Genomic DNA, 15,539 nt, shown 5'->3' on the forward strand with positions numbered 1-15,539 from the left:
CCAGAGACTTTCTCTATGGAAGTCCGGTGTATGTACTGTTTATTTCACTTGAGGGAACAGTCAGGGGATTTTGATGTATGAAATTAGTAGACGAGGTCTTCTAGATTGAAGTGGCTAGCTATACTCGGTCAAGTAGTAGTCCACTGTCTTAGCTAACTGATCAAGCCATCTCCTAATTATCCACACTGTGACCTCAACCTGGACACTTCATCCTCAACCAACCACCTTTCTACAATCGGTCTTTCTACCTCTGTCTCGAAACTCTCCTACATTCCGTTCCATCTTCTACTCTTCGCCTTTGTATCGAAACTCTCTTATAGATTCCTTTGGATCTTCTATCCTGTATCGGTCCACGGACCAAGCGTATCTCCAGCCTTCTAACCACCGCGACCTTTGACACCATCGGTAGATATATCCTGGCCATCGTCGCGCGAAGGATTAAATCAGGCGTCGACGCAGGCTCTATTGTTTTCGTCGACAGGCGACAATGGCGCGATCAGAGCGAGTTCTCGCGCCCCTGCGAGCGGCGCATAATGCACAATGAGGATTATAACGCGCTCCTGTCATAAGCAGATGCCGATCTCGATCCCTGCGCGCGGGCCCGGCATCCCTAATCGCGTTCAATTGCCGTAAAAGCGGTTCCGAGGCGGTGCTCGTAGGCCCATGCATCGCTGCTCCTCCGACGGAACTTGGTATATTCGCTCGGGTGACTTCGTGTTTCGCTTTTGAAAATTGCCAAGCAGAAACAGAAGATGTTTAGATCTCGTATATTCGCTAGAAGATCGTGTTTTGGTTGCTTTGGTCGCTTCCTGAAGTATCAAGGATTTTCTCGTACAGGATTTGTTAGCGTTTGCATTTTACATTCTAAGCTACCGCGTTCTCGTGTTTGTCTTATTTGGTATCGTCTTCCTTGGTCCGATACACCAAACATGGCTGCGTTTACATTCACTGATCTCTTCACTGCGCGAACCGATTAATTCCACTTTTCGACAAAACCTCAAATTTAAGTGTCGAGACACTTGGTATAACTTTTCGTATCTATGATAACTTTCCTGAATAATACAGAATAATACAGAATAATACAGAATAATACAGACCTAATCCAGACCTAATACTATTAAACGACAACATTTTTGCTGGCCATTAGAAAAGTAAATAATTTCTTTCAATTTTCTTTCTATAGATCGCATTTCTCAATTTTTTTTTTTTTTTTTCTACGGAGTTAATCGATTCTATCGTTCTTCATCGATCCCCTTCCACGAATCCTCTCGTGTCTCGGATCTTCCTTCGTCGTGCAGGCTCCCGACGCATACCTCTAGGTCTAGCTTTCAAAGTCCATCAATTTCTCGCAATTAATTTCTCGCAAGCGCTTCCTTCTAAAACTCCGTCGACGCAGCCGTTCGGATTGTTCCTTGTGTAATCGCGAAGCGGAACCGCGCAGCGCTGCGATATTCCTTTTATTTAAAGAACTGAACTTTGTTCCCCAGCCAGAGGAAAGACTCAACGGTCTCCGTCGGAATGCTGAATTTTGTGAAAAAGTTCAGAGCCCCCGGACGCGTTTAAAGCGAACCGAGTTTTCACATGGAGAAACAGTACAAAGTGTTTTCGCGCACTCGCGAGTTTTCTCCGACGAGGAAATCCTCTTAACTCCCGAGTATGTTTTCTAAAGAATCTCTTTCCTGAAACGTTTAACGACCGCTTAGCGATATCGTCAATCTTCCTGAATTACGTCTTTGTAACTCGGACAACCTTGCTGCCACGGTGTTCTCGCCCGATTCAGTTTTAATTTCACGAGAGAACAGCGATCCCGTAAAAATTCGTAATTCGTGAATTCGTTTCGTTAAAAAATCGGAGTCCGGAGGGTGTCGGGGCTGAGAAGGAGGCCCGAGGAGGGAGGAATCCCTCTCGAAGGAATAACAGACTTATAATAACTGCGGATTATGGGTTTAGGGGTCCGTGGACAGTTCCAGGTTGCTTAAAACGTACACGCGCGACAAAAGGCTCGCGCTCGCCCCTCTTGTAAAAATATTTGAGTTGCTACCTGACGACAGTTCGCGCACGAAAACGCGTCGCCTTTATTTTCCACGGGATGGACCGCGACCGTTTTCGATCCAAATGTCGCTTGGGAACACCGTCGTAAACGAGAAAGTATCTAAGGATTCACGGTTATGAAGTTACGAATTTTAGAAGGCAATTAAGTGTTTGGGACTTGAGAATATTATATCGATTCCATGCTACCCTATGCCGAGCGAGACTCGACGGAACTGAAATCAGACAATCTGGACCGCAAAGGGTCGAAGGATCTCCATGTTTATACTTTTACATGTACCAGTCAGTCCCATAAATATTCGCACATAAGACATAAAGGGTTATGTCTGTCGAAGAAATTTTTTTTTAAATTAAATGACAGGTTTGATGTTTCCAAGTGTATGTTTGTATAAATACGTCGATGATTTAAGCATATACATGATAAAAAGATTCACGGTGAAGAATTCATTTGGTAATATCGAAACTATGATTTAATTAAGTCAAACTTCTTCAATAGACACAGAAGGTACGAATCGTTTTATGGAATCGACTGTATCTTGCTCTATTAATTTCATTTTATTACAATTTTATTACGAGCTCTGTAATCTCATCAGAAACCTTGCGTGTAGTACATACTCACTCGAAGAAGACTGAAAAGAACAGTCGAAACGTACCGTAGAGGCCTGAAGAGATTTGCCCACGAACGATCGCAACCCATGGCGATCTCTCGCGTCGCGACCAGTATCAATTCTCCCTTCGATCAATAAATTAATTCGTTATACAAACAAGTCCCTTGCGAACGATCGTCTACATGCGAGTAATTCTTTGCGTTGCAGGTGAAAATATGGTTTCAAAATCATCGATACAAGTGCAAGAGGCAAGCCAAGGAGAAGGCGATGGCGGAACAGAACGCTCAGAACCAGGTATCTACTCGTCCAAGAAAACCGAACCACCACGAAATAAACGATCTTTCCCGATTCACTAAAATTCCAACGACAGAACCCTTCCTGCATTCGATACCGCGTTCGGCACCGTTCGCGCAACAAATTACACTCCGTGAACGTAGACCAATCGTTGCCGATACCGTCGGAATTCGTAAAGCAACAACAACAACAACAACAACAAAAAAAAAAAAAAGAAAGAAAAAGAAGAACTATCAGAATCGAATTAAATTCCGTCTCTGGCGCGACAATAATACGCGTCGGCCGATAGATCGGATTTTCGCGAGGGATTTCGAAACGGCGAGACACACGCGAGCGACGACAAAATATCGAGCGTTTCGAAATGAAATGCTTTTAAATGAAAAATGCCCTCCCACCCCCTCCCCCCCCACTCCACCCTCCTCTTCCGTTTCCCCCCGCCGGGGTTCGAGGGGAGGTTGACGCACGAATCCTCGCATCCACATCGTATTTCGTTTCGAGTGGACCACTCGACCGGCTCGAAGCGATTCTGCATTCATTCCGTTATTCCATCCAAAATTTTTCAGGGATAACGTTCCGCGGAACGACGAAATCGTCTCCGTTGAAACAGGTAATTACCGCGCGGCCCGCGCCATAATCGCTCCGGTTGCTGCGACGATCCACGCAGCTACGAATTCCACGTTTAATTGACGCGGAGGAGGGCCAAATAAAGGAGGACGGAAGTAAAGAATTCGGGGACGACTATGGCCACTTGTTAGTGGCCACCGTTCGATAGGGTGAAGACGCGTGGATTTAGGCAGTAGACGATAGTCTCACCCTCTGTATTTAGTGAAGGAATTTGTATTAAATTAAAACGATAGGTTCGATGTTAGCAAGTAAATTTTTCGTCGCGTACATACTACAAGCGTAAGGTTTATCCGTGTATATATTCATAGCGAAACATTTATTTGAAAACGTCGAGCCTGTTATTCGATTTAGACAAACTTCTTGAACAGATGTAGAGGGCATGCATAAAAGTTGAGTTTCGTTGAAACTTTTATCGAAAGTATCGATAGATAGATGGATTTTGTCGATGTTTTATCGAAAGTATTTAGAAGCACTGGAAAAGTAATGCGCCGCTCTGGAGGACTAGCTTCGATAATTAATTTCTGAGAGTGTCGCAAAAGGAATAGGATTACTGCTATCCCTAAAAAGTATCGCACCAATTTGCCACTCGGATAGAACGTTTCTGTAGCTTCTTACAAAAGCGAAAACACTCGAAAGTTTTCAACTTTGTTGTTGTCGCGGCAAATGAGGAATACGAGCCGTATATCGCTCCTCCCCGTTGTTCCCTGGTTTCCCATTATCGCGACCAACCTTTTTCCCCTATTTTCCCGCTTTTTAATCCTTTATCCTCCGGCGAGTAAGAGAATTTGTTTACGCTGCGATTCGTTAGCGCACCGGCGACAACTGGTGAACAAAAGGAATAAAATGTCCGCTTTCGAGTGTTTACCTACGCGTAATATCGTATGGACCGTCACAGTTAGAGTTTCAAAAGGGAAATTAAAGAGGTTCTCTCGGTAGCGATTCGAAAATGATATTTTACCCTCTCGGACCTGAATCGTTTTCAATTTTGTAACTCGAATTTATAATTCGAATTGTAGAGTTGACTCGGACTAAAATTACCGTGGTAATAATAAGAAACATGCGCACGAGTAAGTCAGTAATTTTTAAATCGTAAACTGCAGGTTCGAAAGAGTTAAAATCCAAAGAAAAGTTGAAACTTAAAAGTAAGTTTCGTAGTCCTTTAACACGTCGACTGCCACGCTAATACTCCTCAAAATTTCTACGATTCAATTTTATTTACAAACTACTGGAAGCTACATAATCAAACGTTTATCGTGATATTTATTTTTGTCACTGTGATTCAAGTATTTCATTCAAATTTCTTTCGTTCTTGACACTCAATCTTGACACTCAATCTTGACACTCAACATTCAAAACTAATTTTCATCATTCTTCGGTGAAAATAACCGTCACCCACTGATACGTGACGGTGGCGATCAACGTGTTAACAGTGCTCCTATTTACTACATCTAAATTGAAAGCAAAGAAACTCTTAAATCTAGCAAAACTACGTTCGCTGAAATTCTCGTAACCCATGCGGGTTGCAACGAAGCTGCAGATAGAGATCCATCGAGGGATCTCCTCCCTCCTCTCTCTCCCTCTTTCTTTTACTTTTACTTTTTTTTTTCACGTTTTATCGATTCTAATAATGACACGGCAGAGATTCCCCGGGAGATATCGTAATTGCGAGTTCGAAACGTGCCCTGTCTCGATCTCGTCGCACGCACTGGCGAATACGAATCGCTCCTTCAGCCAGCTCCCTCTCGTTCTGGAAGAATAACATTCAAAAGAGACGTCAGAGGCCACCGATCGTCCCGATACACGCTGATTCCCAGTCCACCGAGTGCATTACTGCCGCGAGCATGCGGGATCACGGATGTCTCGGCATGCATTAGCGGGCAAATCGTTCGATTCGTGGTTAGAGAAACTTTTTCGCTCTTTTGCTGTGGCTCTGGATCTATTCCTGGTCTATTAATCCACCAATCGCACGCCGTACGGTATATATTATACATTGTGTACTCTGCGTCAATCGGAGAAACTTGCCTAAACGAAATGCTAGGTCTGACGTTTCGAAATAAAGGATTCATCGTAAATATGGACACGAACGAACCTTGCGCGTGTACTTACTTATAGGTACTTACCTATAGGTACAGAATGAGAAAACTTATTTGAGAACGTCAAACCAATTATTTAATTTAGACAAACTTCTTCAACAAGCATGGAGGATAGGATAGGGTAGGATAGGATAGGATAGGATAGGAATAGCAACCCTTTGACTGTGAAAGGCGTACGCGTATATCGCTCTCGAGAAACGGGCTCAGAGAGATGTTTATATCCGTTAAATTAATTTTTAAATAGTATCAGCTTATAGAGAAAGGCTAAACGAAACTTTTTGATATGTACAATCTGTTCGCAGGACGCTTAGTTTCGAAAATAAAAATTGAAAAGTCATAGGACCTTTTTTTTTCTTGAAATTCAATTTCTCCAACGAACTTGTGATTCCTCGATTTTTACTTTCGAAACTATGCGTTCTATAAATAAATTGTAAGTATAAAAAAGTTTCGTTTCGTCGTTCTCTGTAAGCTGATATTTTTGTTTTTTTTTTTTTTTTAAATTCACACCCGTACGCCTCTTGGAATTTCGAGTAAATATCGTCCGGGCAGTCCAAAGGGTTAATGGAGCTGACCGTGCGTCGATATATTTTTTAAACTTGAGTTTGCGAACACGTCTGGTCGAGCTAGAATTCTATTGACCTCCGTGTCCTGGCCTACTGTGCACCGTCACTTAATGGATTTTATGGGTTAGGTGGTAGGTTTACTTTGATTAACATGCCGTCTTCCACTGGCCACTGTACGTCCGCGTGTCTTAATGTATGCTGTCCTCGTAGGAGGTCAATTTGCATTTACGTATTGCAATGTAGGTTCCCTTAACGGTACGTCTGCGGGTCTTGGACCAATGTCCACTGATATTCTTGTTTGTGGAAGCTTCAGTCGTCGATCGAGGCCTCGGTTCGTTTAGTCGGTGGTCTGTTAACCTACCAGTCTTCGATCTAATCTTATCGCTGTTTCGCCTAGATTTTTTCACTTTTCGTTCGGCAATTTTTGTAAAATACGCGCCGGCACTCGACGCTAGAGATTCCGGGGCATAAGCGGATCCTCGTGGCGCATTTTTTTCGGCCGTGTCATCGAAATTCGATGTAAACACGCTCGAACCCACTTTTTCCAGGCGACTGATACAAAGTCATGCGTTGCGCTACCTTCCGCTCGAAATGGAGGCGAATCTGATGCCGTTATACGTGAGATCAATTAAGCTGCTTTGGGAATGGTTTATTGGGAATGGGAATGGTGATAGGGATTAAAAGTTAGGCTCCTGTACTTGTTGTCAGTCTATGGTTGGTATTCTCATAGTGGTACGAGTGACAGAAGCGAACCACCTTCTCGACGGGATTCGAACCCGGATTCCACGGAGTTGTAGCCTACTACGTTAGAGGCCTTGCGTTAAACACCATCCGGTATTGCGATGGTACTATAGCTTCCATTGGGTTGTCCGAAAAGTTGGTGTTTGGCAAATTTTTCAGAAAAATTCAAAGACACATTCAAATTTTGATACACATTTTTATCGAATTATGTGATACATTACAGAGTTTATTTCAAAGGGTGTACATATTTATTTTCAACTAGTCTGATATATTCAGACCTGTACTGCTTACTTTCTGGACAAACCAATATTACTTGAACCATGGAGGATGGAGGTCCACAGCGTAGGACTCACACAAGATAGCGCAGCTCTATTATCGGAACTGGCTCGGACCTATAATCAAGAAGATTCTCTCGCATCTGGAAGCTCCCACAGCTCCTAACGCAAAGTACAAAGTACCCATGGCCAAGTACTTGGCCTTAAAAAATCAACATCGCTATCCCAAATCCCCCAAAGAACGATCGTTCTTTCGATCCCCTTCCCCCCCCCGTTTCCATAGACACACGCTTAATTAACCATTCCCAATTCGTGTCGCGTTACGAATCCTCGACACACAAGCAAGGCCTCTAAAACACGTCCAGATCGGTCGAGATCAATCCCATCCCCTCGACATTGTCGCCGCCAAGCGGCGGCTCGTAAACACCCATAGAACATTAATGGTGCTGAAAGTTATCCGTCGTCCCGATCTGTAAACCGTCCTGCCCCTCCGATTCGTCCACGCCAGGACGAGCAGCCGCCCCATAATTTACTCGTTAGTTTTTCGTAGGCCCACGGGCGGACTCCTCCATTCACTCTCGGCCCTGGCCCTCTCCCTTCTCCTTCCTTCCTTCACTTCGCTTGTCCCTGGTTCTCGATTTCAATTCCGTGGCTTGTTTACCGTTCCTCCCCGATTCGGTTCGCGCAGGAGTCTCCCCGTTCCATTATCTCGATCTGCTCGACGGTACGTGTAATTGCGTGGCCGGGCTCGCGTGCACGCACCAAAGCGAAACAGAGTAGCATTTCGAGGTATATACAACGGGCGTGGCAGTTGTTACTGCATCGTTACGCGGCGCGCACAATAGGGGAACGGACAGGTCGTTCGAATAGAGAATTCGGACGTTTTTTTGGATAGCTGGAGAAAGTGCTCGTCTTTCTTACGGGCGAATCTTTGGGCGCTATGGGTGATTCCGGAAGGTAGAGATGAGATTTCGGTGGTGTTATGTTATTCAGAGGGGAGGGGTGATTCTCAGGGATCCTCAGGGAGAGACGGGCGAAACCCTGGGCGTCGAATAAATTTCAAGTTTGCCGATACGTTTGTCTCGTATCGGCTGTCTTCGGATCTGTTCGAAGCCTAGTATTCTACCCGTCTCTGGATCCCGGGATACTTTATTTAGGATTCGGTGAACTGGTTTAACCCTTCGCGCCTCTATATCGTGCGCGACTTGACGTTGGTTTTTATCGCGGGTGTTCCTTCGCCGAGTCCCGCTCGACGTTCTTTCGCGTCCAAATCGATCCCGGAACGACTTCTCGACTTCGTTTTGAATCCACAGAGACCAGAGGGAGTTCTCGCGGACGTCCCGCGGACGTCCCAACCGAACCGGAAAGAATCCTCCAGATTTCCCTAGATTCCGTCGACGGCGATCGACCCGTTAGAATTAATCGTCTCTCAGCATCGGGAGCGACGGGGCAACCTCGACGCCCGACGTCGACGTAGACGACGGGTTGGCAGCCGGAGAGCTCGGGATTTTTTCTCTCTTTTTTCCTCTCTCTCTCCCCCCTCCCCTCCCCTCCCCTCCCCCACCTCCTCCTCTTTCTTTCGTTTTATTCCATTTCCTCCCCTCGCGGCGGTAAAAAAAATTTCAAGTGGCGGCGCGAGCGAGCGAACACGGGAAAAGGACGGAGGGAAAGACGAAAGGCGGGGAGAGCGAGAGCCCGGTGCGAGAAGCAGAGAGAGAGAGAGAGAGAGAGAGAGAGAGAGAGAGAGAGAGAGAGAAAGAGCGAGAGACCGGAGTTTTAGGGAGAGAGAAGGGAGGAGAGAGAGAGAGAGAGAGAGAAAGTGGCAGGGTGAGGGGGGGGGTGGAGGTATCCTGCAGGGGAGCGCGGAAACGGGTGCTCGAGGACCGGTCGCCATCTTGCCGTGAGTACAGTCATGCACAACACCTGGACGCGAATCGGGGTTACCAATACTAGTATTGATATCGATTAACCTCTCCCTCTCTCCCCACGTGAGACGCGGGACGTCGATCTGTCGACGATTCGAGCCTCGAGTCGCGAATCGAGATCGGACACGACGATGGCGACATCTTGGCCTTTCGTTGGGACAGGCGATAATCACCATGGGGGATAGAGATAGAGATAGATAGAGCAGGAGGATTGTAGTACAGGTGAAAAGAGAAAGAAAGTCGCCGGTACCCTTCGGACATATTATTAACACGTTGACCGCCGGATCGATACTCTCGATAATTTCTGCTGCGATTAAATTATATTCACGGACTATCGTAAACTACGTAATCAAACATTTATTCTGGTATTTTTGTAATTTCATTGGGACTCGAGCAAGTTTCATTTAACTTCATACTCGGTGACACTTCGCTTTCAGAATGAATTTGTTTAGTTCTTCGTGTACGAGTAACGTGGCGATGAACGTGTTAAATAGTTGCAAGGGCTTCGTGTAAGGGGGAACGAATATTGTGTAGACTGTAGGGTACTTGTTTCGTGCGTCATAGAATTCCGTATCGCGAGAAATATTCCTGCACTCGATCGAAATGTCTTTGAGACAAGGTTCAGCGACGAGTTTCCCCAGACAGAAATTCCCCGAGCACGACACCGGAACATTTCTCCGCGTTCCTTTGCACCTCGACAGCCCAAGTTTCTCCCTTATTAAACGAGAAAGTAGCAGCAAACGGGAAACCGACGTGCCGCCATGACGGTTCGCGCGAGGTCGCGCGAGCTTAACCTAAATCCGTGTGTGAAATTATCGTCTGGCAGCGGCCCGAGGGCGGTACGAATCGTTAAAAGAATCCAACGAACGGGAAAACGCATCCGCGCGGAAAAGTCCGGATTGATTCCGACGAGCGCGAATTAAAAGTAAAATAGCGCGAGGGAAATCCCCCGTGGCCCGGTTTTTTTCCCTTCGCGAGCGCTGTTTGACGGCTATCGAGAGACCGTCTAATGTAATTATACTCGCGGCAGAACATCGGTTATTAGATTTAAAAAAAAAAAAAAGAAGAAGAAGCAGAAAAAAAAGAAAACGAAAAAGGAAAAGCACTTCCTCGTTTACGGGTGCCCATTGAATTCCATCCGTCGCGGAAACGAGAGGTCCCGGCAGAAATCTTTTAATATCTCTTCGCGGCGTTCTTTGTTCGGCCGAGGCTTCTGTAAAGAAAGAGACGCGGACGACGGGAAACCGGAAGGGGGTGGGGGTGGGGGGGGGGGCGGCAACTCCGCCGCCCAGCTTTTAGTTAATTACATCAATTCCGAGCGCGACTACGACGAGTGTTTTTCCACGGGAGATGATGCATTCGCGCGGAAGTCGCGCGGCGCATTTGGATACCCGATGCGCTTGCAGCACGCTTCTACGAGCGCCGCGACCACCACGGAGACGCTTCAAGTACAATTTATTTCGCGAATATCTCTCTGGCCTCGTTTCCCTAGCCGCGATATATTAAAGGAAATAAATGCTCTTCGCCAACGACGCCTTTAAACTCGAGTCAGCTGGAGAGGGAGTCTTTGGCCTCTCTCTCTCTCTCTCTCTCTCTCTCTCTCTCTCTCTCTCTCTCTCTCTCTCTCTCTCTCTGGGGTCTTCAATTTTTTCGAGGGAAGATAAAAGCCGGAATTCGTTACTAATTATTAAGAGTACACGATAGAAGCTCAGATCTACGATTTGATTCGAAAGTCCATCTTTATAGAGATTGCCTAGATGCAACTAACCTCAAGCTGCTACTACCGCCGTCGCCCTACAACATCCACGGTTCCTCCGAGACCTAGTACCCCATACGAACCCTCCATTCCATCTCGCCTTCGCGCGAAAATCTACCTCTGAAAAAACGTAGAATTATACCGAATCCTTATACCGAACCGCGAAGGAAAGCGACCAGAGTCGCGGGGGTAGGAGTGCAGCGGCGATTCGATTCGAGTGGCCGACACGAACTTACCGGGTGCAGACCGCGACCGCGAACATAAGTGCAGGCATGCCGTGCACTTCACGCTGACAAAGTGACGATTACGCTAAACGCATGACGGTCGGCGCGCGCGTCACGCGTCACGCCACTTTAGCCACTTGAAACGCGCGTTAAGCGATTTCCGGCGAAAATGGCCGTGCTTAGGAACGGAGTAGCACCGTGTATATTGAGCGGCGACCACCGACGCATAATGAGGCTCAATGTTGCCGCGATTGGATTCTCGGGAAACATATTTACGCAGAGCTTTCCCCTACGCCGGGGGACGCGAGAGGAACAGATTATACGTAGATATATACTCTTTCCTTGGAAGAGAAAATTGTTGCCGACAGTTTTTTCGAGACGAGTCAGTGCATCGGTGTGCTTATAGTCAGTTACGTAGATATTCACACCATCTGTTTTTATTATAAGAACTCTATTGTAAGAAATTTTTATAATGAACAATTCATTGGGAAACGTCAAACTTGCTTTATTTACAGTTTCTTATACGTACTACATATATTTCTTACATTTTCTTATATTTACGGCACTGACTGCATACCGAAGCTACCGCGACCAGTTCTTATACAGAATCGTTTCACGCGTCATTCGATTTAGTATCGCGACAAATATTTCTGCATTCGTCCGAAAAAGCGTCTTCAAGACCAACAACCGCGAATAAAATTTCCTCGAGTCGAAGGATTTCGCAACGAATTTCTTTACGAGCCTACCGCCAACGTTACGATGTTGAAAAAATACCAAAACGCGTCCTACGCGACTGATGAAGATGGGTGTCCGATTCTTTTTTGCAAAGCAGACGAGAAAGCGAGCAGCATCGGGCTAGTTTCACGTCGAGGCGTTATTTCGAAGCGCGATTATATTATTAAAGCGTCGCTGGCGCGGCGATCGAAGAGGAATGTCGTGTACCGAATGTTGATACAGCTGAGTGGTCGTCCCGGCAGGTACTCCGTCCGCTTGCTTCGGCTTCTGTTTGGCATGCCGTGGGGTCTCTACGCGGACGAGTCCCTAGAAGAAAGAGAGACGGAGCTGGCCGAGGAAGGGAACGACGGTCCGTGTTGACGCGACCGACAGAGGGACCTGGTCCACGGTAGCTGGTACTGTTTATTCGTAATGAGAGTCCCCGTCAGTTAGAGAGGCCAGGACTGGTGCGCCTGATCGCGAGGTATCGCGCGGGTTAAGTACCCGTTGCATGCCAGGGCCGCGTGTTTGCTCGGAACACAGAAGCCCGCCTGGCGAACCACCGGGTCGTCCCGCGTCTTCCAGACCGACCCGGTACAACACGCGCACGGGTCCTGGGTTTACATACTCGAACCGGGTAGACTAGGCCACCGAGGAGACGATGATGTCAGCCTTCAGCGAAAGTTCCCGTCCCGGGAGGAATTGGAAAACTTGCTTGCGGTGACGCAACCTTTACAGACGTCAGAGACGCGGGTTTCGAGTGCCGGCTCTAACGATACGACGGGTTTTTCGTTGCGAGGTATACTTGTTCAGGGGTAAAGTGGGAGTAACTTTCTTTTTGATCTTGTGGCGGGCTACCGGTGTCGGGAAAGAAGGAGTGCACGAGCTTGGGTTATCTTCGTTATCGGTAGCCGAAACTATTCCTTTGCATTTTAAATACAGTCGCTTCGATTGGTGATGCGAGGCAGTTGTCTAAACAGGAATTGACCCTTTTGAACGTTTCTCCAAAGAAGGAAACGAGACCATTTATTTCCGAAACTAGGAGAGTACACTCCAATTTCCATCCCTAACCAACCCATCCCAAATCACAGCTCTTGCAAAAATCTTTCAAACCTCGAACACAGCATCGCGTCTCTAATAATCCACCCCTGAAACCAAGCGTCCCCGACTGACCACTGGCCCGTTTTTGTTTCAGAGCGCGAGTTCGCCGCGTCGAGTGGCGGTGCCGGTGCTGGTGAAGGACGGCAAGCCTTGCGGAAGCGGCGGCGGTGGCGGGAACGAAGGTAGCCGCGGAGGTCCTAGCGCGGCGTTGGCGAGTCCTGCCCCGCACATGACGGCGGCGTCGAGCCCTCACGGGTCCCATCACGCCGCCTCCTCGGTGTCCCATCACTCCGTGGTCGGCGTGAGCCACGTGATGACGTCCAGCCAGAGCCTCCAGCATTGCTCGTACACGAGGACAGGGGCGCAGCAGAGCATGCAGCAGCAACAGCAGCCGCAGTGCGGCGCGTACCTGCCGTTCCAAGGTCGGGCCTGGTAGTACATGCCATCGACGGTGGGGGCGAACCCCTCCGTCGCTGGTCCAGCTGCCTGGTACCCCATAGAGGACAGCCCCTAGAAAGAGTACCGCGAACGGACTCCGCTAGGAGCAACGGAGGAGTAACGGAGCCCACTGTCCTTTCGACGGAGGAACGCGGGTGTGTGCTCGACGTCCGCACCGCTGGAGACCGTCCCTCCTCGGCGACGAACTGTAGTGGACGATTACGGTGTGAATTGTACCCCCCTCCCATAGAGGGGGCGCAGAACCTCGAGGAGAGGAATTATCCTCGAGAGGAGAACGAGGAATCGCTAGAAGGCGATAGGAACGTCCGTTAGAGTCTCGAGGGCCCTGCGCGGACTTGGTGCGCGTTAGACCGCGGGACGGTTACTCGAGGACAGTGATTACAGCGCGCGTGTCTCTCGCGTGGATTCGAATCGCTTCGGGCATCGGTCGAACGCGATCGCCTCTGTGTAAAGTACTTATATCGTTCGAGCCGGTCCCTTCGAGAAGGGATGCGACTTTTAGGTGTTCGATGCCACCCGAGGATTTATTAATACACCGCGAGAGGTGCCTCGAGCTTTCTTCGGGCTTCGATTCTTGCTAGGGGCGATTCGAATCTCGCGATCGGAGATATCGTCACCTTGAAAGGTGAACGAAACCTTTGTATACGGCGTGTAAGACTCGTTTGCAACGAAACGAACAATCCATCGCTTATAGTAAAGTCTCCGTAACTGCACAAGCTCGGGACTGACCTAGTGCAGTTATCGCAGAGTTCGTGTACTCTCCGATGTTTGCCGACGAGCTTCGAACGTAGGGAAGGACAGCGAACAAAGAAGAGGACGTAGCGAAAATGCAGAGCATGTCTACGAAAGTATCCGATCGTGTTACACTGCTCGGCGATCGTAGTCTACGATCTTCCAAGAGGTATACCCCACAGCGGTGGGGCTCGTTTCCGTGCATTTATCGTAGACAGATTTGTGGAGTTACGGAGACATTACTGTATAGTACGTCGTTCGCGACGCTTCGTTTCCGACGCCAGCCAGGAGTCGTCCGGACTCCCTGATTCGTCGTGACTCTTGCTGGTTCGCGTGGCGGCGATCGATCGCGAGTTTGCGAACCTTGAGCGCGAATGCAAGGGACGATTCTCGATAGGATAAGCTAGACTCGGAGGCTGCACGACTCGAGAGCGAGGAGATCGGAGTTCTTAATTCTTCAGGAAGCGACCGAGTCGATTCCGAGATATCCTCGGGTCAAACTCAGATATCCTGCCTTCAAATACCTATCAAACATAGATCCTAGGATCTCTTTGGATCTCAAGATATTTTCAGAGCAAGGTAGAGCCTCTATCTAAAAATCAAAAGAAAGGTTATTATTCTAGGATTCTAGGATCTTTCTTGACCCCAAAATATCTTCAGATCAAGCTGAGATATCCTACCTTTATTAACGTATCAAACATCATTCTAGGATCTCTCTTGATCCTAAGATATTCTCTGGCCAAGCTCAGGTATCTTTCTTCCAGAGATCTATCAAAGATCGTTCCTAGGATCTACAAGATCTCAGCTTGCGTCCTCCTCGAAGAATTAAGGGCACCTCTCCGCGAGCTAATCGGTAACAAAATGGAGCGACAGAGCTCGCTACGCGTACACAGATTCTCTATGCTGGGAACTGGCGTGGATGGAGGTGCAACGAAACGTCAAAGCGGATTGCAAGGCGCGCGAATAATCTGTCCGCGCCACTCGAAACGCGCCGATTTCAATTGCGAGAAACCGTACACCGGCGTGTTCGATCGCGTGACTCGGTTTCACCAAAAGCGTCACCCGATACTGAGCGACAGTGTTGCGAGCCGCTGCAACAATGCGTTCCGTCGAGGACTATCACCCTCTGGGATTTGAATTTTAGGCGAACCGGGGAACCTGTTGGCGTTTACGTCCATCGGGGGCTAACATGGACCGTACGTGATTCAATTCGAGAAACGGGAGACAGAAATCAGAGAAGCTAAGGATCTCGTAGGATACTGACTTCTAGGATCTTGAATTCTAGGATACTAAATACTAGGATCTTGACTCCTTGAACTTTCACTTGTAGAGTCTTGACTTCTAGGCTCCTGATTCCAGGATCTTGACTTCTAGAATTTTG

At 47.8% G+C, this 15,539-nt stretch overlaps 1 protein-coding gene across 1 annotated transcript; it reads left to right on the plus strand.

Moving 5' to 3' along the window:
* The first annotated feature begins 2,714 nt into the window (after nucleotides 1-2,714).
* Nucleotides 2,715-15,533, plus strand: LOC128893371 (thyroid transcription factor 1-like). Its single transcript, XM_054154285.1, has 2 exons — nucleotides 2,715-2,951; nucleotides 13,062-15,533. Exons 1-2 carry the CDS (start codon nucleotides 2,925-2,927, stop codon nucleotides 13,401-13,403), a joined length of 369 nt encoding a protein of 122 aa, XP_054010260.1. The 5' UTR covers nucleotides 2,715-2,924; the 3' UTR covers nucleotides 13,404-15,533.
* The last annotated feature ends 6 nt before the right edge of the window (nucleotides 15,534-15,539 follow it).

The sequence above is a fragment of the Hylaeus anthracinus genome, unplaced genomic scaffold (genome assembly GCF_026225885.1).
Source record: "Hylaeus anthracinus isolate JK02 unplaced genomic scaffold, UHH_iyHylAnth1.0_haploid 27377, whole genome shotgun sequence".
Lineage (NCBI taxonomy): Eukaryota > Metazoa > Arthropoda > Insecta > Hymenoptera > Colletidae > Hylaeus > Hylaeus anthracinus.